The sequence below is a fragment of the Alosa sapidissima genome, chromosome 24 (assembly GCF_018492685.1).
Source record: "Alosa sapidissima isolate fAloSap1 chromosome 24, fAloSap1.pri, whole genome shotgun sequence".
NCBI classification, from domain to species: Eukaryota; Metazoa; Chordata; class Actinopteri; order Clupeiformes; family Clupeidae; genus Alosa; species Alosa sapidissima.
In genome coordinates this window covers 9,279,220-9,299,591 of record NC_055980.1, presented here as the reverse complement: position 1 = coordinate 9,299,591, position 20,372 = coordinate 9,279,220, and the positions used below count along the sequence as shown (strand labels likewise).

Here is a 20,372-nt window from a genome sequence, read left to right as displayed (position 1 = left end):
TGCAAAGCAAGCAGTGGACAGGCGAGGGAGGGAGGGAGAAGGAGAGGACACAAACCAGGTGGGTCTGATGAAAAAAGACACACTGACCAAGAGAAACAGACTTCAGACTAGAGGCAAAAATAAAGATGTTTAGGACCCACATACCACAAATTAACAAGTTTGCATGCATATATAAATAATCCAATGTAATGTGGTAAAACTGAATTTTATTCACTGTGAATCAGTAGTTTTATTTTTGAGGCAGTTTCTGCTCATGAACTACTTTTCACAACACAATTTCACGCAATCAAATTTATTTTTTATGGTTGACACTGAAACAGTAGCAGATAACGTGGAAAAAAGACAGTTCCTCGACCGCTCATTTCACAATATTTAGGTTTGGTTAAAAATGTGTCAGCCAAATGTAATGTAATTTATCTCAAATCCTCTCCCACATCCCATTTGAAGTCATCCCCTCAGGGGTGTCAATCTGAATGCCTCTGGCCTCAGATCTATTTCATGGCCATCCTTCCTGATCAGGTGAGTGGTGATGTGACCCTCTACATGTCTTTGTTTATTCCCACACCATTTCTGGTAGTACAGGTAGTAGAACATTCCAGAAAACAAGAGGAGGAAGATACCTCAAACCAGATCAGTAGGATTTAACATTGAAAGTGTTGCTATGATGTGTGTGTGAAAAGAAAAATGTCTAAAGCCTCCACAAACAGGGCCTTTTTCCTTTGTTGTAATCCACCATCTTGAATCCAGCCTCTAGCCCTGAGATCCCGTAGCCCAGCTGAAGGAAGTGCCCTGCTCCCCATGCTGGGCAGAGTTGTTGCAAGGTCTTTTACAAATCAAATGCCTGGCTTGACTTCCTGGGTCTTGTTCAAGTCCCTCTGAAGCATGTCACTCCACAGGGGGGACAGGGACTTAAAGGGACCAAAGGGGCATTGTATACACTATTCATAGACTGAGAGGTGGGGGTATGGTGACCTGCCATTCACCTCCTGCTACCCACACACCCACACACACACACACACAGAGCAGTGGATTGCAGATGTAAGATTCAGGTCACACTCATGGAGCCCACATCACGATGATAGTATCTGAGGCCATCTCCTTTGCAGTGCATTGGTCCCCTCTGGCTTGCATCCACACAATGTACGCCAGCCCATCCCCCCTGGCCTCCCCCACACACACACACACCCCCTGTTTCTCCTTCCCAAGTCTGCGCTCAAGCACATCCTTGCCGCCGCCTGTGCTCGCCATCAGTCTGCTCCCCTATTAGTCTGGTAAGTGAGAGGGACAAGTGATTGGGCTGGAGTTTACATCTTAATGCGATCCCTGGGATTGCATCCAAGACCCCTCGTGCGCGCGGGCCCTGGCAGTTGCCAGCAAACCCTCAGACAGATATTGGCCCTGGCGTTCATGAAAAAAAATGAGGATCTCCATTCCAGTGTCAGGATGAAGAGGAGAGAGAAAGAAGAGGAGAAGGGGAGAGAGAGAGAGAGAGAGAGAGAGAGAGAGGGAGGGAGAGAGAGACAGGGGGCATCTCGCTAACGGAGGAAGATCGAGGAGGCGGCTACTCCCAGGTCACCGCAGTGAGGTGTTGGAGTCGGCGTCAGATTGACACCACCACTCGTTGGCTCGGCTCTTCTTGTGTGCATAATTTATACGCGCCGGTGTTACATGCACCGCCTGGTTCACAGGGGAGCCGGTGATGGACACCACTCGATCAGCTCCCTCGCCACGTGCCCCCGGTGCAGCCAATTGTGCGTCTCCAAGGGTGACAAATGAAAGGTGACAGTTCATTTTGCCGGTGACACTGTGCCGGTCTCGCTGGCTAGCTCCCAAGTCTGTCTCTCCACACACACACACACACACACAGAGCGAAGGCTGAGTGTCAGTGAAGACAGCTTCAGCTTCAGTTCCAGTCTCCCCTCCCCCCTCTGCTTTGCTGTTTGGAGGTCTGTTCTCCCCTCTACCCCCCCCCCCCCCCCTTCTTTCTACTCGTGTTTTATATTCCAATCAGCAGGACAAGCCCAGGCGATGGTGTGCGGAATCACTGGCAGTTACACAGTCCTGGTGACATCCCACACTCCCTCTGATCATTAGGGCAGCCGTATGCTCCATTCCCCCAAACCCTCTCTCTGCTTCTCTCTCTCTCTGCCTTTGTCTCTCCCCAGTTCCAGCATCCAATCTGTCTCTTCTTCTGTCTCTTTTTTTTTGCTAATCATCTTCTGTGTCCAAGGTTCCTTTTTTAATTTGTGCTCTCTCTTCTGCATTTGCCCCCCTGTCTCTCTCTCTCTCTTCCTCTTTCACCTCACCATTGCTGATGTGTTTTTCTGTCACGCTCACATACAGCGTTTACAAACAGGTTCAGATGCGCCATTGGATGAACAAGAAGAATGGTGTATTGATGGAGAGCTGTCTGTTCCATACAGGAGGAACAGTGAAAAGTCTGTGGGAGAGAAAAAAAATTGAACCCATCACCATGGCAACATGTCTCTCATAAGGGACTGATACCACTGCATGTAGCCTACATCATTTTTTCCAATTAAATATATTTTAGTATTATTGACATGTCCTGGACATTAGAGTAAATACTTCAATGATGAAGATTCAAACACAACCAGAACCAGTTAAAACAACGCAATATAATTATTATTTTATCTTAAAATAATGGCTTCAAACACTGATGATACATAGACTTATAACGGGCAGAAGTGCATGTCAATACCTATGCACACCTGGAATACCTGGCATAGCTTTGTTGTTGTGGACTGAACGTGGCCCTTTTCATCACACCTCGATATATTAGGTTCCCATTTGAACTAAATTGGTACCCGGTTAATTCAAAATTGACTAAAAGTGGGATTTCTACATGGTGTAAGAGATAACAAAAGCTCTCCCCTTTGAGCGATTTTTAAGTAATTGCTTCCCCTCTATTTTGTGCTCTCAGTGGATGTATCAGAGAAGAACCTGTTTGTCAGCTCCAAGTTATTTCAGATCTATTCTTCAGGATACCCCCAACCTGTTTGTGGTTTGGGCGAGGACACACATTTATGTCTGAGGAAATCCCTAGAACAAACGATCATGCTTTTTTTCTCCTTAGGAAACTCAAACATTCACCACAAAGGCCCCTAAAGCACAAGCTCACATATCTTGTTGGTGTTGCTAGCGAATTGTTTCTGAAGTGCCTAAGCAGAAGGAAAATTAGAAACAAATAGAGGTTCAAAAGGTCAGTGCTGACAAGCGAGTGTGGCTCAGAATGAACCAGGGGCTTTTCCTGTGTGTGTATGTGTGTACTATTGTGATTCCATAGGCGTCAAAAATCAATGAAAATCAAAATCAATCAAAAGTTTATCAGCTAGATCTTCCCCTTTTACATGGCAGTACCACTGTGGAATGAATGGAGAGAATTCCAGTGACCTTAAGGGTGATTTTGTGTGTGTGTGTGTGTGTGTGTGTGTGTATGGGTGGTTGCTTACTCCCTATCAGATCAGAGACCCAGCCCTCCTGTCCGTGAAACGCAAATGAAAGGAATGGTCAGATACAGAGAAGGAGGGGAGGAGAGGAAAGAGAAGAGGAGAGGACAGGAGAGGAGGGGGAGGTGGCAGGTCAAAAAAAAAGGGAGAAGAGCCTGCTCTTCAAGATAAGAGAGAAGTGGAGAAGAAAAGAGGGAGAGCGAGCGAATGGCAAAGGGCTGCTCTCGGGGAGATGAGAGAGCCAGATGAAGGCGCTGGTGGTGGGAGATCATAGCAGGTTCCTCTCATCAACCCAGGCCAGTGTTTGATACCGGGCCTTTGTCACCCATTCAACGCTGTATTGTTGGGCGGTGTAATCCCGGGTAGATTACAAAGGCAGGCTCCTTTCATATGCCCATGCCCAGCAGGCAGGAGGCTGGGTCCTGAGAGGGAGGGAGAGAAGGAGGGAGAGAGAGAGAGAGGGAGAGGGAGGGGGAGAGAGAAGCAAGGGGCTTCATTCCTCCTCTTTCTTACCTTCTCCAGGGCTCTGGCTGCAGGGACAGTGAGACTGGGATCAAGGGGGCATGTCCCCCAGTGGAATTTCAACTCTGCTTCGGGTCTTCTACTGTTGTCTTTTTCGTTGTTTCTTGTTGAAAGGATATTTTTAATTTAACCTTGAGAAAATTAATGTTGTCTAATGCAACTGTATTAATTGTCATTCGTTACATGAGTTGGAGTCTAAGTGGATAGCCTGTGTAAAACCAGTAAATGTATGATATTTGTTTGTGTCTGCACTCATTAACAGCATACTAGTATTCTAATAACCCCAGGTTGGTTTGTATTCATAACTGCAATGTATGGCCACACACACATAGCATCACCTCAGATCTGACATGTGAAGACACAGTTGGCAATGACAAGTAGGACAATCAAAAATAGGTCTCCCTTCTTATGTAAAGAGCCACCCCCATTGTGTAAACCACCCATTTCCTGCATGGCTAGGGCAGCACAAACAGTTGGTCAGGGTCAACAGTTCAGCCTTCAACGCTCACATCAAGTTTCCAGAGTTGATGAAAAACTTGGAATGAAATTCTGTCGCCAGTCTCCACTGTGATAACATTTTCAAATAGGGCCTACTGTGCTTTTTCCGTTTCTGGTAGATAGAGCTTAATGCCCCCTAGAGGTGTGTGCCGTACAACCCTCATGTCATTACAGCTTCGTTGATATTCGAGAGCTTGCCATCTTTACCAACGTCCTTTGGTAAGTCTTTCACTAAGTAGGCCTATCTGGAATTGTATTTTTAGTAGTTTGTAACTCACCGTAAGCTGACTCTCAGAAATAGGCATAACCTATTATGTGTAAGTCGTATCTCATCAAATATACAAGGTAGGACCTACATGAAAGAAAGAAACGTCATATTTTACATGTTTCCAAAAACGCAGTTTGCAGGGCAACGTAGCTTACGGAAACAAATTAGCAGGTAAGATGCGTCATGGGCGACTGACTGATATCAATCAGACGCCACCACCCATTGAGCAAGATGGCAGTGCAATGGAGTATTGCTCCCATGACAGCATGGCTATCACATTAGCTACTAGAATAACGTGGAGGGTAGGCCTGCACCTGATCCCTTTAAAGTTTGTTGACAAATAAATAAATGAAATCGACTCTGTGGAAAAACAACTGAAAACCTGTGCACACCAGAAGTGTTGCAATATTATGTTTTGTGGTAAATAGCCCCTTAATGTGATGTGTAGGAAACATTTACAATCACTGGCAGGAACTCGGAGACTTGTTCCTTTATTTGAACCATGAACTTCGGAGAACGAGTAGCCTTCTACGTTCACGTTGTATGCTATTTATCTATTCTTCACCCATTGATAACAAATATCAGCAACCAGTCACATTGTAATTGTGAAATGCAGTGTCAGTTCTTGAAAAAAACGAATGGGGGGGTCGGGTCAGGGTGGGGGCACAGACTCAGAAGGATGGCACATAAACGTAAAAGTAAAACAGTATAAATATTAGAGCCCGAGTTTCGGCACTAAAATGTGCATTATTAATAACCAAACTGTTTAGTTGGTAGATGCAATATCACAAGGAAGTAAGTAGGCTTTGTGGGGGTGTCCCTGCCACCCCAAGCCCCTATCAGGCCCTTGTTGAAATGAAAATCAAGGGGAAATTCTTGCAGTGAGTATTGTGTGCATACACCCACTTGAGTGGTTAGTTGCAAACATTTCACTGGCTTTATACTGATAAAAAGGGACAATTAGTGTGTTTTATTATAGTGGAGATCTCAGGTGCACTATTATTTGCTTGCATTTGCCTATCATGCAAAACTGTTTCCTTCTTGGCTAGTACAGAGGTCGCAGTTAGGTCTTGTTATGTCACCTTGTATACAACCCTTGATAATGCCAAATATTACCACACAAATATTCTTGGTTTTCTTTTTTTATGTCTATTGTACAATCTAAACATTGTCATCACAAACATATATGCTTATAAATGGTCTTCATATGAACTGATGATTTAAAGCAAAAGTAAGTGACACATAACAAAACAACATTTAGTTGTCAGACATGTTCCACCATACAATGCATACAGTAGGCCTGTTATTTTAAAAATCTGCAGATTGTGAAACAATTCTAATAATTTAAGTTAGCCATAGCTTTGCAATATGTTAGAATTTATAATATATATAGTTCTGTAATTTATGTTATCATTTCTAACATATGTTATAATGTTTTAGGACAAATGGTTTAGGATGAGCCTCTACCATGGTAGCATCTCTTCTTGTTTAGTACATAAAACCATTGATACAGCATACTTCCTCTGTTCTTTGTTCTCGCTCACTCTATGGCTGTGTATCAGTGTCTCTCTGTGTGTGTGTGTGTGTGTGTGCGTGTGTCTGTGTGTGTGTGTGTGGATGTGTGTGTGACTCATTTACGGGTAACAGTGTGCAGTGAATGAGCTGTGAAAAGCTGTAGTGAAGTTCAGTGAAAAATTCAGTGACGGAGATCTCGCATGTGTCTCAGGTCATCCTTTCTGGACGTCAAAACTTTTTCAAAGACGGACAGACTTTCAAAGACGGACGTTTTTCGAAGCTGCCACTTCATCTGAAGAGGAAGAGGAATGGGGACCCTCTCAGATGATATCAGAAGACTTTTGGAAGGTAGTAGGACTACCAGTAATATGCTCTCACTGACAAGATATCCAAAGTTTTACAGTTGCATCTTAATATCTGACACTTTTTAATGTCATTGCTTAATTAATTATATAACAAGAGACACTGAAGATTTATTGACTTTGTTCAGAAAATATATTTATAGCTTTGGCAAGGCATATAAAACTGTTTTAGATCTAGGGCTATGTCTTGTTATGAATCATATATTGTCCTCAAAAGATGAATATTGAATGTTGTAGTTCCGCAGTAGTATTTCTGATATCCATGTTGAATGTCTGTTTCGTGTGATTAAACTCACTTTTGATGATCCCTGAGTTGAAATGAATCCTCTATCTCTGATTGCTAACCTGGTTACGTTTATTTCATTAATAAGCTGCCTAGTATACCAATATTCTTATATATCTCTCATATAGCAATATGAAAGGAAAGAGTTTTTACCACCAGTGGGAATGCCAACCAACTGTTATCTGATTTTTCCAAGTACAATAGAAGTATTGGTTGGACTGGAACACCATCTGTAGAATTTGCATCAACAGAGTCACCTAACTTGATCCACTGACAGACATTTGCATGGACCATAACACTGATGCTCACTGCTATTGAATAATAATCCTGTATCAGATATATTAGGTAGTCATATTTACCCATAAAACAGTGGTAGTTTCCTACCTGTTTTTATCACAGGATGGATTAGTTTATTCATTTATCTATTTATGTATATGTTGTATAGATTATCCATATTCTGTGAGATGCAATAATTCATCAATTTTTGTGGATAGGATGGTTAACAGTTGCTGACTATTTGTTTCCTTCTTTCTCAGATTGCGAGCTGTTTGTCTCCAGCATTCTCCAGGATGAAAACCTCAGCAGACATGCCAGCGAGACTCGACAGATACTCCTGAAGAACTTCCGTGTGGTCCACACCAGGTAGGCCGCTGTGTATGCACTGTGTCATGCACATCCTCCTATGTGCTATGTCCTACATGGACATGCAACATGGTGCCACCATCTTTATTTTGCAGTCATTTTGTACTCATGTCATCATTTCAAATGCAGACAGTGATGTTAAAGACGATTTAAGAGTCATATTCATTTGAATTAAAATTACCTGAAAATAGAAAGAAAATTGTCACCAGGCAACAGTGACTCAGGGGAGACATTTGATATGTAATTAAATATATGTTTAATGTCTGTTAGAATAGACATGAGTTATTCTGATGAGGTACAAACATAATAATATAGCAGTGAGAAGGCCAAGTGAAAATTCAGTCACTTTTCTGCCAACTGTACAGACGTAAGGAGGTGAAATGCACAGGAAGTGAGAGCTGACAAAAAGACACAGGAAGTTGAATGTTTTGCTAGAGTCTGGTGGGATTGCACACAGCAAATTTGACACCAATACCAGTTAGGTATCTGAGGTTGTGGTTTTGTTGAAAGAGACACGGAAACAAAAACTGTGTGCTGGAAGTTTGAAGGCTGCTATTTTATAGTAGATGCCAGTTTGCAAGAGAATTTCAACAGGTAGACATTGATTGCATTAACATTTTTTAATATCGAAAATATATTATTTTCAACCAAGCATTTTTTAATGCCCCAAATATAAACTACTCATTCATTTAAATGTGTTTGGTTTATTTCACAATCAAATTAGAATAATATTACGCTTAACTGAATGGAATGCATTTTCCAAAGATGTGTTATTCTGACATCTTTCTGACTTCACACCAAAAATGCTGTGCATGTACTTTCACCCCATCACTTGTATGCTAATCTCTAAGAGGTTTATGGCTAAGATATAAACGCTGGCCTATTAGCGCCAATAAGATGCCAGTAGTCGGCCTGCTTCTTTCATGACTTGCTTGGGTTAGTGATTCAGCCCCTGAGCCATTGTGTTGCGTTCACTGGATTATGGATGTAAATGTCTTACAAATTTAATCTGGGTTAATTTGTGTTTTTGCAGAAATCCACAGGAGTTTCCTTTCAGATGTAAGTAAAGCATTTGATTTGAGCTTGTGATATTTTTATATAATATTTTACTGTCAAGTTGTGTGTGGGTGTGTGTGTGTGTGTGTACACGTACACGTACATGTCCTCTATGTGTGAATGGAGAGCTATGTGTCTTTCTCTTAGTGCTCTTTCTCTCTCTCTCTCTCTTTCTCTCTCTCTCTCGCTCTCTCTCTCTCTCTCTCTTCTCTCTCTCTCTTCTCTCTCTCTCAGCTCCTCTGGCAGTCTCACAGTGACTGCATCTCTCATTTCTCATGATGCTGGTCAAGTTTGTTTGTCAGGTCGAGTGTTATTCATCTCCCCTTATCAGTCTCCCCAGATAACACATGACTAATGGAGAAGACATGACTCTATCTTTAACTGACATCAAGACCGTGTCACTGATTTAGAAAACTGCTGTGCTCCGTGGGCCATAGGCTATGCTATATTTATGTGACAACTGCCAATGAATTCTCCGCTGAAACAAATGGGTCTACATTTCCTGCAGAGCATGGGTGGAACGGATCAGTCTCTGCTGGAAGTTTAACCCAGGTCGAATGGCATTGCGCTTCCTCTATGCATGCTATGTAATCCACTCCTGTTGTGTCTTTTGTGTGTGTGTTCTACATGCACGTGTGTGTATATGTGTGTGTGAGAGAGGGTGTTTGCATTTTTTGTGAGCATTTATGTATTTATACTTTATTTACACACACACACACACACACACACACACACACACACACACACACACACACACACACACACACACACACGTGTGTGTTATGTACGTACATGCATGTGTGTGTGTGTGTGTGTGTGTGTGTATGTATTTATTTGTGAGCATTTGTGTGTGCATATGCTTGTATATGTGTCTGTCTGTGCATGCATGTGTGTCTGTGTGTGCGTGCTATGCTGACTCCTTTGTTATGTCCCACAGCGGAGTCCAGACATGAGGATAGCTCCGATGACAATCACAGCAACAGCCTGGGGCGCTCCGCTCCCTCCGACGACCTCTCCGTGGCCTCCGACTACCAGGAGGAGGGATCCTTGGAGTGTGAGTAAAAAGCATTGTGTGGGAGTCTCTCTCGGTGTGTGTGTGTGTGTGTGTGGTTCATGAGTGTGTTGGGTCGTGTCTTTACGTGTGTGAGGGTTTTTGGATGTGTGTTGTATGTTTTTATGCTATGTCTCTTGGAGATAGTTCAACATTTGGCCTCTTATTGCTTTGGGAGAACGTGCTTAATTTGAAAAGGGAGATGAAAGTTCTTTTGCAGGCGTGCTGGAGGAACATCACGCTGGAGGTGTCTAGTTACAGATCGCCCCCTGGTGGTTTCCCACGGAGCTGCCAGCAGACATTGGGGCTGGGGCTGGGGCTGGGGATAGGGGGGAAAGAGCCATGGGTATGGGAAGAGCTGGGATAGAAAAGGGAGGAAGAGCTCCCTCTAGTGGCCAGTGCAAACAAATCTGAGTGGATTCAATAGGCTACTTGGTCTCCTTTATGGCTGGAGGTGCAGGGCTCATTGTGTGTGTGGGCAGTCACCTGGTCACCTCTCTGTCTTTTCTGTTTATATCAGGTTGTGTGTTAATAAATGGCAATGCTCATATTGTGTTCGGTATGAGTTTATGGATTTACAGTGGACGACTGTAGGGTGACTGAATGTATGGAAGATATACTGGGCTATGGGGAATGTATGGGGAAAGAAAAAAAGAGAAAGGAAAGAAAGGAAGAGACAAAGAGAGAGAGAGAGAGAGAGAGAGAGAGAGAGAGAGGTGTTTTTTTTCAGGCGGTGTAAAAGGCAGGATGAATGTGTGTGTTTCTGCTGGGGTGGTCACGTTTCCATCTCCGCGGTGGGCCGTGGTGCGGTGGCGGCGGCGGCATCGGCAGGCTGGTTTCTATCACTCAGCTTCGGGGAGCAGGTACGCCGTGGAGCCGTAGCTCCAGGCCAGGGGGTCCGTGACTGATGATCCCTCTGCTCCTCTGCCCTCCCAGCTGGGATGGAAATACAAGCCGGTACCTGAGGGCCCGCGTCTGGCTCTTCCCTGGGCCTATCTGTCATCTGCTGCAGCAGAGCCCCTTAGAGCAGTGCGAAGGAGAGGGCATTTTAAAACAGCACAAACATGCCACCTCAATGCATCATGGGTGTTGCTATATGTGCTATGTGTGTCCTCCCCACCGCCCCCTTACGCCACTCTCTCAGTCTGGGTTTCCCCCCCATTCTCTCTGTCTCACCCACTCTCCCTCTCTCTTTCTCTCTCTCTCTCTCTCTCTCTCTCTCTGTCTTACTCTCTTACTGTGCAATGATGAGGGGCTAACTGGAGTTCAGAGTTCATCTGGTGTTCACCCCTTGGGAAATGACATGCTCGTAACCCTCCTCTCACAGCTCTCAATTTCAAAAGCCTCTAATTGTATGACTGTGCAGGTTTTGTAGATTTGGATATTGTTTTATTACATCCATGATTTTATTCACACCTGCAGTATTTGCATGTACATATTAGTCCGATAGATCCACATAGTCTATAAATCTTAAGGCAAAACAAACAAAAGAATGTCTGAGAAAGCCATTGTTTCTGAGGTAGTTGTGCTAGACGTTACGCTAATTAGCTTGGTTGCTGCAGTAATCAACCAAAGACCGTGCTGTTCCACTCAAGGCATAGTCTGCCATGACCCCTTCAAGCCCTTCACCCTCCACCCTTGTGTGTGTGTGTGTGTGTGTGTGTGTGTGTGTGTGTGTATATATATATATATATATATATATATATATATATATATATATGTTAGACTTACATTTGTAGCACAAGGGCAAGAGTAGGTCAATGATGTCCCTCTGATTTCTTTTAATGTGCCTCCCTTCAGTGAAAGTTACGCTTTAGTTGAGGCGGCTAGAGTCATTCGGGGGTTGTGGGGGGTTTAGCATCTGTTGAATGAAAATGTGTCATTCTTTCAATAAAGATAATGATCGTCGGGGGCAAGTGCAGTTCAGGGTTCACTTTAGGTTCACCCAGTAGCAGCCTCCAATCAAATGGCTCGTCTCTTTCCTATTACAGAGGGGGAAAAAAGGACTTTGGTGCAATGCGCGCATCAGGAACAAATATGGCCGCCGAAATAAAGCATGTATTACCTTTTACATAAATTCTGAATGCTTCGCTGCCCAATTTCCATGCAGCTTCTGCTCCCACACCTCTCACTAGATCACGCTGGGAACAGAAGCACTAAACAGCGGCGTTTAGTTGTTTTGATTTTTTTCGCCCGGCATGATCATATGTGGTGGATATTTTTCCTGAACCCCTCGAGATTGAGGTCAGCAGTAAAAGCTGAGGTAAGGCTGTGACTACACAGTGACACTCCTTCACCTGCTGTCCTTAGGACGAGAGAAGCAGCAGGGCAAACACAGTTCAAGGGTTTAGCCGGAGCGCCTTCTACCCAAAACACGTCGGCCATTGCATGGCAAAGCGTGGGTGGTAGCAGACTTCCTCTGTTTCTCTTTCTTTCTCTTTCGTCACTACTCCTTTCTGTCTCGCTGTCTTTTTTTACTCCCTCTGTCTTTAACATTCCCTCCCTTTCTTTTCTTTTCTTTCCTTCCCCTTCCATCCCTCTTTCCTTGTGCTGTAAGATGACTGTTGGCTGAGACACACACACACACACGCACACTTAGAGACTCACACACACACACATACAGACGCACACACACACACACATGCACACACAAGCAGGAGGAGTCAGCTTGTGTGTTATTTCATTTGACTCGTGCTTGCAGCCTGCCTTTCTCCCTCTCTTTCTCTTTTTCTCTCTCTCTCTCTCTCTCTCTTTCTCTCCATCCCCAGAGCAGCGCTTGACACCAGATTTGTAATGCCTGACAGGGACAGATGGGCGCTCCATTGTCAGGGCCCCTGTCTGTATGCTAATGTGAACTGCGTTTCACCCGCAGACCGCGCGTTTGACCCGGCCGTGCCTCCCCGAGCTTCCAGCCTCCTCGTGGATGCCTCGTCTGGGTGGCAGGCAGCCTCCACTCCTGGAGCCTCCACCCTCCACGGCAGCCAGCCGCCATTACTTCACCCACAACCCCACCCACCCTTCCCTGTGCCAGATAGCAAAAGGGAAGGGGAAAGGGAAGAGGAAGACTGAGAGTCTCGGGTGGTGGTGGTGGAGGTGGAGGTGGAGGTGGTGGAGGTGTTGGTGGTGGTGGGGTTAGATACGGGAAGTAAATTATCAGGGGCAAATCTGTGTTGTGCGTGTCCGCCGGAGGGCTTTTTGATGTGTCAGGTGAACGCTCTTAATGGATGCTTGCGAGACACATAGCACCAGCACTCCTTGCCTTTGATGACTTGTGAGTCTCTGACTGTGTGTGTGTGTGTGTGTGTGTGTGTGTGAGGGTGTATGGGTGTATGGCAGCCCATCAAAAACCCCTCTCGTCCCTATTGATCAGCTTGATGGTCGGTATGGATCACCCAAGCACTTCTTCATGTACGGAGGGAAAAAGCCAGGAGTCCAGGGCTTCGCCTGTGCGTGCATGTGCGTGTGCGTGTGTGCGCTCGCTATCACAAGTCGCACATGGTCCGCAGCCATTGTGAGGGCTGACTGAGATGTATGTCCTGAAACAAAAGCTGCGGTCCCCAGGCTCCATAACCCTGGCCCCCGCCACCGAACAGCCTCTCTGCCTGACTGAGGCTGCAGCAGGGAGCGTCCGGGACGGAGGTTGAGTGCGGTCGTGCCTCATTTGCAAATTAGATAATCGAAATGTAAATTTGATTTACAAGGGGGCTCACCGGGCCTTAAATTAATTGGCGGATTGGTGGGGCGAAATTGATCGCGCGTAATTCATCTCCGGAGAGTTCAAAAAGAGGTTTCATCGATAAATTAATGTATCGCAGGGCTGCCAATTAAGTGTCACTCAAGCACTAAAAGAGAAAAGCTCGATATGAGCGCATTCTTCTTCTTCTTCCTCCTCTTTGTGGAGGATGTGGAGAACTTGTCCATTGTAGTTGTGGAGAAGAATGTGTTTTCTGTCTGGAAAAACATATAACTCAGTGGAGGGTCTATTAAAGGACGTGATGCTGGAGTGCACCTTATGCCAACTTTGACTACACTAAAGTTAGGTTTATTTTTGTCATTTCACCTAGAATTTGTATATAGCAAGTTGACAAAATGGCCTCACTCCTCCAGATTCAGATGGGTTTGTTGTGGTACAGGAGCTATAGATGCATGCGCTTGAAGGAGACGTGTGTAGTGACGAGCTTGCACCTTGTGTGACCCCGGTAGTGGGAGTGGGGTCTGAGCCCTGTGTGTGTGTGTGTGTGTTTGTTGTATGTGTGTGTGAGGACTGAGGAGTGTGTGTAAGCTGTCCTCTCCAAGAGAGAGAAGGGTGGTGGGTGGGTGGGGGGGGGGAGTGGTCAGCTGGTATAAACACAGTTAGCCACTTATCTCCCGCTTGTGAGGGCCAGGCATGCTCCTCTCGGCCAGAGTGCCCGGACTTCCTCCCCTCCGCTGAACTTTTGACCCCGGGGGTGCTGGCCTGGTCAGCCGCTGACCTGTCTGAACTCTGACTTGTCTACAGCCCGCGCACCATGACTACATTACTGAGAGCCCCAGCCATGGCAACAGGGCCGTACTGACCAGTTGCTTTTCGCAATCCGTCATTACAATACGGACAGTGCTCAAGGGGCGTAGGTATCTGTGCCTGCACTCATTGATTTTGGGGCGTCCATCTATCTGTCCACTTTCATGGCCACTGATGCTTCCATTTGCCTCGCCATGCTGGAAGACAGATCCATTTTTGTGCTGCGCATTTGTGTGGGGCCCTAATGAGAGAAAAGGTATTCGTCATCAGCAGGATGCACAAAGCATGCTAAATGACTGCTGCTGTGATGACGCCACCACTGCCCCTCTCTCCCTCTCTCCCTCTCTGTCCCTCTCTCTCTCTCTCTCTCTCTTCCTCTCTCTGTGTGCCTCTCTCTCTCTCTCTGTCTGTGTCCCTCTCTTTTGCTTCTCTTTCACTCCCCTATTCCTCCTCTCCCCTCCCTTCAACTCGCTCAGCATTAATGAATTGAAGAGGACGCGTTATTAGACTCCAACATGCTCTGCACATCACTGCCTCTGCCGCCCGGGTTCAAAAGTTCACGCTGCTCCCAGAAGGCCACTGTGCTGCGGCAGATGCTGATATTTCTCTGCACCCCCCCCCCCCCCAACCCCCCTCCACCTTCTCCCTCCACTTGCTTGTCCCCTCTCCCTCTCTGTATCTTACTCTCATTCCTTCATTCACTCTCTCTCTCTCTCTCTCTCTCTCTTTTTCTCTCTTTTGCAATTCCCCATTAATCTCTAACAATCTGCCTCTTGCTAACATCACTCGCTGGGATATGAGGATGCCACAGTCTCTGTCATTTTGAGCTTTAAGCACAAGTGAATCTACTGTTCCTTTCTCTGCGGCTGTCTCGCCTGAGCCATCTTCTACTGCGCCGCTTTACGCAGTGAAATATGTAGATGCTCCTTCAACCATCTCTCTCTTTAATCTTGTGAAGTATTGCCATACGTCTCCATCTAATATTGATTGGGTTGTTATCTGTGCCTTTGTGGAGGTATTATGTGGATATGCTTCCTCTTGTATTTATTGTTTACCTTTCGTTGTGGTGTCTGAGGGGAAAAAACAATTCTTAGAGTTCAGCCCGCAGAGAGAGAGGCATCGAAAAACATCAGCGCGATGCACACGAGAGGGCGTTGAATAGGAAATTCCGACCTTGTACGTCTAATCGTCCCCGCGGCTTGTCAGTGTCGTAGACAAATAGCGAAACTATTAGACGTCGCGAGTTCACGGGGAGGTTAGCCTTCCCAGGTACCTGGAGCTTTCGCACCCCTCCTCTCCTCTGCGTCTTGCAAATGAGAATTTGATTTTTCCCTCCACTGGATTCCATTTCTGGAGATTGATGGAGTTTCGATGCAAGGCCCAGGTGGCCCTGCTGCTTTCATAGGGAAATAAATGGTCTCTCTAGTTGTGTGTGTATGTGTGTATGTGTGTGTACGTGCGTGCATGCGTTCGTGTGTGTGTATGTGTGTGCATCCGTGTGTGAACATGTGTTTGTGTGTGAGTGTGTGTGTGTGTGTGTGTGTGTGTGTGTGTGTGTGGGGGGGGGGGGGGGGGGGGGGTTGTGTGAATTAATGCATGTGCATGCATGTTTGAGTATGATTCTGTGAATGTGTGTTTGTGTAAGTGTGTGAGGTGTGTATGTGTGTGTGTGTGTGTGTGTGTGTGTGTGTGTGTGTGTGTGTGTGTTTAGCGACAGACTGCTCTTAACTCCCCCGAGTTTCCTTTGCCGAGTTTCTGACTTACTGTTTTGCTGTATAAAGAGTCTGGGCCGACACCCAACTTTGTCTGACTAGCTGATTTGAATTCATCTCTTCGCACTCGGCAGGCAGGCGGACGTTGGGTGGTGATGGGTTGACTTCTGTTTTGGAATGTTCTTGCCCAGTGTATTCATCTGAATCAGGTGATGCATGGAGGTCTGATAATTGATGTACTATTTGTTTGAGTACCTATTGCCTTTCGGGGAGAAAATTGAGGATCTATTTAGTCGTGGTATCCCTCGGCGGCTGCCCAGGTGAACTGTGCCCTGGCTTGTGCCCACACATCATTCCTTGTGTGCCCACGTGCCAGCTGCACAGCTTTCTCATCTCGCCAGCCTCCCTGGTGAGTTAAAATGAATCACGATCCATTTTGCTTTGTCCATCTTAATCACACGAGGTTAAAAAAATCAGCTACACGCCCGGGGAGCCACAAACAGGACGATTTAGAGGTGTATCGACATCCATGCGTGGTGCTTGCGAATTACACTGAGTGGCTCAATAGCTTTGTAGTGGGCTTGATTGAAATGAAGTACAGGGTAAGGAGTGTCCTGTGAGCTGTACTGGAGAGGTCTTCATCAGCGGCCAGCTCATGGACTTGGAGTTTGACGAGTGGCGAGCCGGCCCGAGGTGTTCCGCTTTGCTTGTTTTAGGTTGACCTGGCCGCTCACGGCCCCCCTGCCCCGCTTGTTCAAACACGGCTCCCATAGACGGCCAGTGAACCAAATGATTAGCATTATGGCTGTCAGGGAGCAGCACAATGAGCCAGGCCAAGGTGAAGGACTGGTAATGGCACCATGGAGCAGGGATCGAGTTCAACGCCATTTTTCAGTGGCCGCTATAGCTGCTGGCCACAGACCAGAACCTGAGGGAGAGAGAGAGAGAGAGAGAGAGAGAGAGAGAGAGAGAGAGAGAGAGAGAGAGAGAGAGAGAGAGACTGTCTCAGCAACCCTGTGCTGCTCACACACAAATCTGTGTTATGTGTCTTGAGATGCGGTCACCTTACCTGGGAAAAAATTACCACTGTGTGTGTCCACAGAAAGTCATGCAGAGACTATTTTACTTTAAACCTGTAGGGACAACATGGCAATTTAGTTCAGATAAAAAAAAAGTCCTCACTTGTTGACCATTTTGAAAATGCTACAGTTGATTATTGTGAAAGTCTAACAGATTTTAATTTTAATTATATGAAATTTAAAATTTGCACAATACTTCTGTATATATATATATATATGATATATCTAAAAACAAATTAAGAATTGAATTTGATTTGGCTCAGTGTATTATATAGCATATGTACAAAGCCTCAAAGCTCAAAATCAATATTAATATTTGCAAACAATCATAAACTTGCATGTAGCATTCATTTTGAAATCGAGGCTTTGCAAGGATGAGGTAAGATAATTATTTAACTACTTTTTTCAGCGTCAGCATCCCGCATTCTTTACTTTTACAATGTCTTCAGTTTGGGAAATTAGCAATCAAATAATGAGCAAAATTAGTTCATGCTGACTCAAGTAGCTTATCATATCAATATTTACATTTTTATGTAGTTAAAGTATATTGCACAGAAGGAAGGTTAAACAGATGATATCGATAGCATGTTGCTTCCTATTGACATCGATTTACTGACAGAAAGACGCCGCTTACTGCGGCCTAAAAGGGATGAATTATTGCATTGCTAAACAAACTTTCGTGTGACTGCGAGGTTAAAAGCTTTCTTTCAATGAACATAATTTAATTCCTAATTTGTTTCCTGCAGTATTCTTGTGTGCGCGGCAGAGTTGTTATGGCATGAAGTATGTTCTGCTGAAACGCAGTCAGAGAGCATTTGTTTATGTAATAATTATTTGATTAAGTTATTATGTAATTTTAATTATATGTTCGAAATGTAAAGTTTATTTATACATTTGCATTTTACTCAGATGCGTTTTGTCTAATGCACCCTTGGCCTAGATGTAAAAACGAATAATTTGTAGCCTACCTTAAAGCATACAAGTAGGCTAATAATAATGATAATAATAATAATAATAATAATAATAATTTCTCGTTGTTGTTGTAGGAAAGATTCAGACAAAAACATTCAAGAGTTTGAGCCTTTGTTGGTTGCATCGATAGAGACATTTTGGATTCGTTAGATTTTTGGTTGGTTTGGTTTGATTCATTTGACTTTTTCAGATATATTAGCTTGTTTATAATCAATATGGCCCCTTCATTTGAAAAATTACATACAATGCCACCTGGTGGTTAGTGTAGAGAGCTAAAAGTGCTGAAACTCCAAATGACATTCGAAAAGTTACCAACAAATCGGAGGAAGGTTAAACACCGCTGTTTTCTTCCTAATAATGTGTGCTCCTATCCGAACTTCTGCGTGTTTTGCTTACTTCTTTATGATGCATTTTAGTCGTTAAGCATGTTTTTCTTGTTTATTAATTAGGCCTAGTTTTAGTAAACGCAGAATATGTCAATCAATCAAACGTTATGACAGTTGCATTCCTCTTTTAACATAGAGCAATTAGCATGTGTAGGCTACTGAATTGATTTAAGCGTTTTCCCCGACAACTGACATAGCCTATGTTTTATTCTACGCAACAAATAAAAAGTAGGCAACACATCTTTATGTGTGAATGCAGGCAATTATCAGAATGGAAACGTGTGTTTGGGGTGGCTACCTGATGTAGGCCTGGACATTCAATGACAATATGGATTAGGCTACATAATTCTTAGGCGAGGGTATACTTACAATGCCCTCGTTGTTTTTCAGCGTATTCAGTCTTCACATTGGCCATAGATTATGTGCTTTTGTTAGTCTATTTATTTTTTTGTGTGAAGTATAAAAACAAAAACTCGACGTAGGCCTACCTAAATTGATAAGGAAAAATATGTCAGTTGCCATTTACGCTGATCATTGTTTATCAGATCAAACCGTGTAACTCTAATTTTTCACAGAAAAATAATTGATAGTAGGCTACAATGCAGTAGACCTAGCCTACTGTAGTATTCTGACATAGGCCTATTTTTAAATTGGACCTTGTGTTTAATTTGGTTAATTTCTTTTTATCAGCCTATGAACAAGAGGTTGGCAAAAACGTTATGTTTCAGTGATGGGCCTGTGAGACAGTATTTTTCCTCTATTCACTTTAAACGAATTTGCAGTTTGATATCCTAAGTGGCCATAATATTGTAGTGTGAATTTCCCTAATATTCCATCATATTTCCCTTTTTTAATCATTTATTTATGTCTAATTATTGCAGTCCTGGCTGGCAGCTTATTACACACTGAACAATATGGCTCCATTCCCAATCTCATGGGTGCTGTTATCATATTGCGGGCATATGTATTCCCCATATTAGCTGTTGATTGAAAATATGACCAGGTTGTGATTTTATTTTACAGTCTCTTATTATGGTTCTCTGGGAAGGTGCTAGCACGAATGACCCGAGAGTTGCTGAATTTACTACCGGCCCCAGAAAAGCAGCACGCCATTGTGTGCAGCAGGCTTCCTCCAGCTTGTTAAATCCTGCTACTGTTCCCCAAATGAAAAGGAGTCTACACCAAAATGATTTATACCCCTGATTCACGAGAGGTGATGTGACAGTGACCTCTGAGCAGCCTGGGACAGCACAACACATAACACACCTCTAACTGTGCTGCTCGGTGCTTGGCTCTTTACTATGGTGAAATTGTTGTTACCGTTGTTACCATGGTGAAATTGTTGAGCAGCAGTAAACCGTAATTTATCCTGCTATCTCTATTTTAGTATGTGGTCCTATGGTTTCTCTGTTGACCTATTTTATCTGGCATAGCTTGAATATTTTATAATGGTCCATACACACACACACACACACACACACACACACAGACACGCGCATACACACACGCACACACACACATTCTTAGCCCTCTATTTTATTTCACCGTGGTGGTATATATACAGTAGAGATAGCGCTTCGGTGTCAGTTCTGCACATTGGCCCCTGAATCTGTCCCCCTTCTCTCCTTCACCATTAAAGGATTATTGTATTTGCCGTTACAACGTCTGAATGGGCATTGTAAATCAGCGCGGGAGGCTACAAAAAAATTTAGAGAGTCGTAAGACCATTCGGATCCGTCCAAAGAGAGGGGGGGTCCCCCCTTTTCTCCGACCCACTCAATGGCACACCGTAAATTCCCCCCGCTGTCCGCCATCAAAGGCAGTGGGTGTAGAGGAGAGCCAGGCCCTGCTCCTTGTTTAAAGGGGTTTCCCACACCGTGCCTGGCCCTGATACAAAGGGCCCGGCTGGAGCAGCGCGGGCCCCGACTCCGCACCGCATCCTGTCCTGTCCTGTCCTGTCCTGTCCTGTCCTGTCCTGTCCTGTCCTGTCCTGTCCTGTCCGCACCTCTCACTGAGTCCAGCGCCTGGACAAAGACCGCTGTGTCTGGGATCCTATTA

At 44.6% G+C, this 20,372-nt stretch overlaps 1 protein-coding gene and 1 long non-coding RNA gene across 3 annotated transcripts in view; one reads left to right on the top strand and one right to left on the bottom strand.

Moving 5' to 3' along the window:
• Positions 1–2,050: 2,050 nt before the first annotated feature.
• Positions 2,051–4,851, bottom strand: LOC121699980. Its single transcript, XR_006027092.1, has 3 exons — positions 4,766–4,851; positions 3,981–4,092; positions 2,051–2,440 (listed from the first exon to the last, which is right to left on the bottom strand). It is a non-coding gene; the product is annotated as an uncharacterized LOC121699980 (long non-coding RNA).
• The window catches only part of skap1 (src kinase associated phosphoprotein 1), a 41,951-nt gene continuing 26,191 nt past the window's right edge, over positions 4,613–20,372 (top strand). Inside the window, exons 1-5 of one of the 2 annotated variants that reach the window (XM_042082541.1) lie at positions 4,613–4,706; positions 6,482–6,618; positions 7,452–7,557; positions 8,591–8,616; positions 9,551–9,667. In XM_042082541.1, the coding sequence (XP_041938475.1) occupies positions 6,579–6,618; positions 7,452–7,557; positions 8,591–8,616; positions 9,551–9,667 (289 nt within the window). In that variant the 5' untranslated portion in view covers positions 4,613–4,706; positions 6,482–6,578. Of the gene's footprint in view, positions 4,707–4,978; positions 5,058–6,481; positions 6,619–7,451; positions 7,558–8,590; positions 8,617–9,550; positions 9,668–20,372 lie in introns of those variants that run through there. The other variant, XM_042082542.1, reaches the window with a different exon arrangement.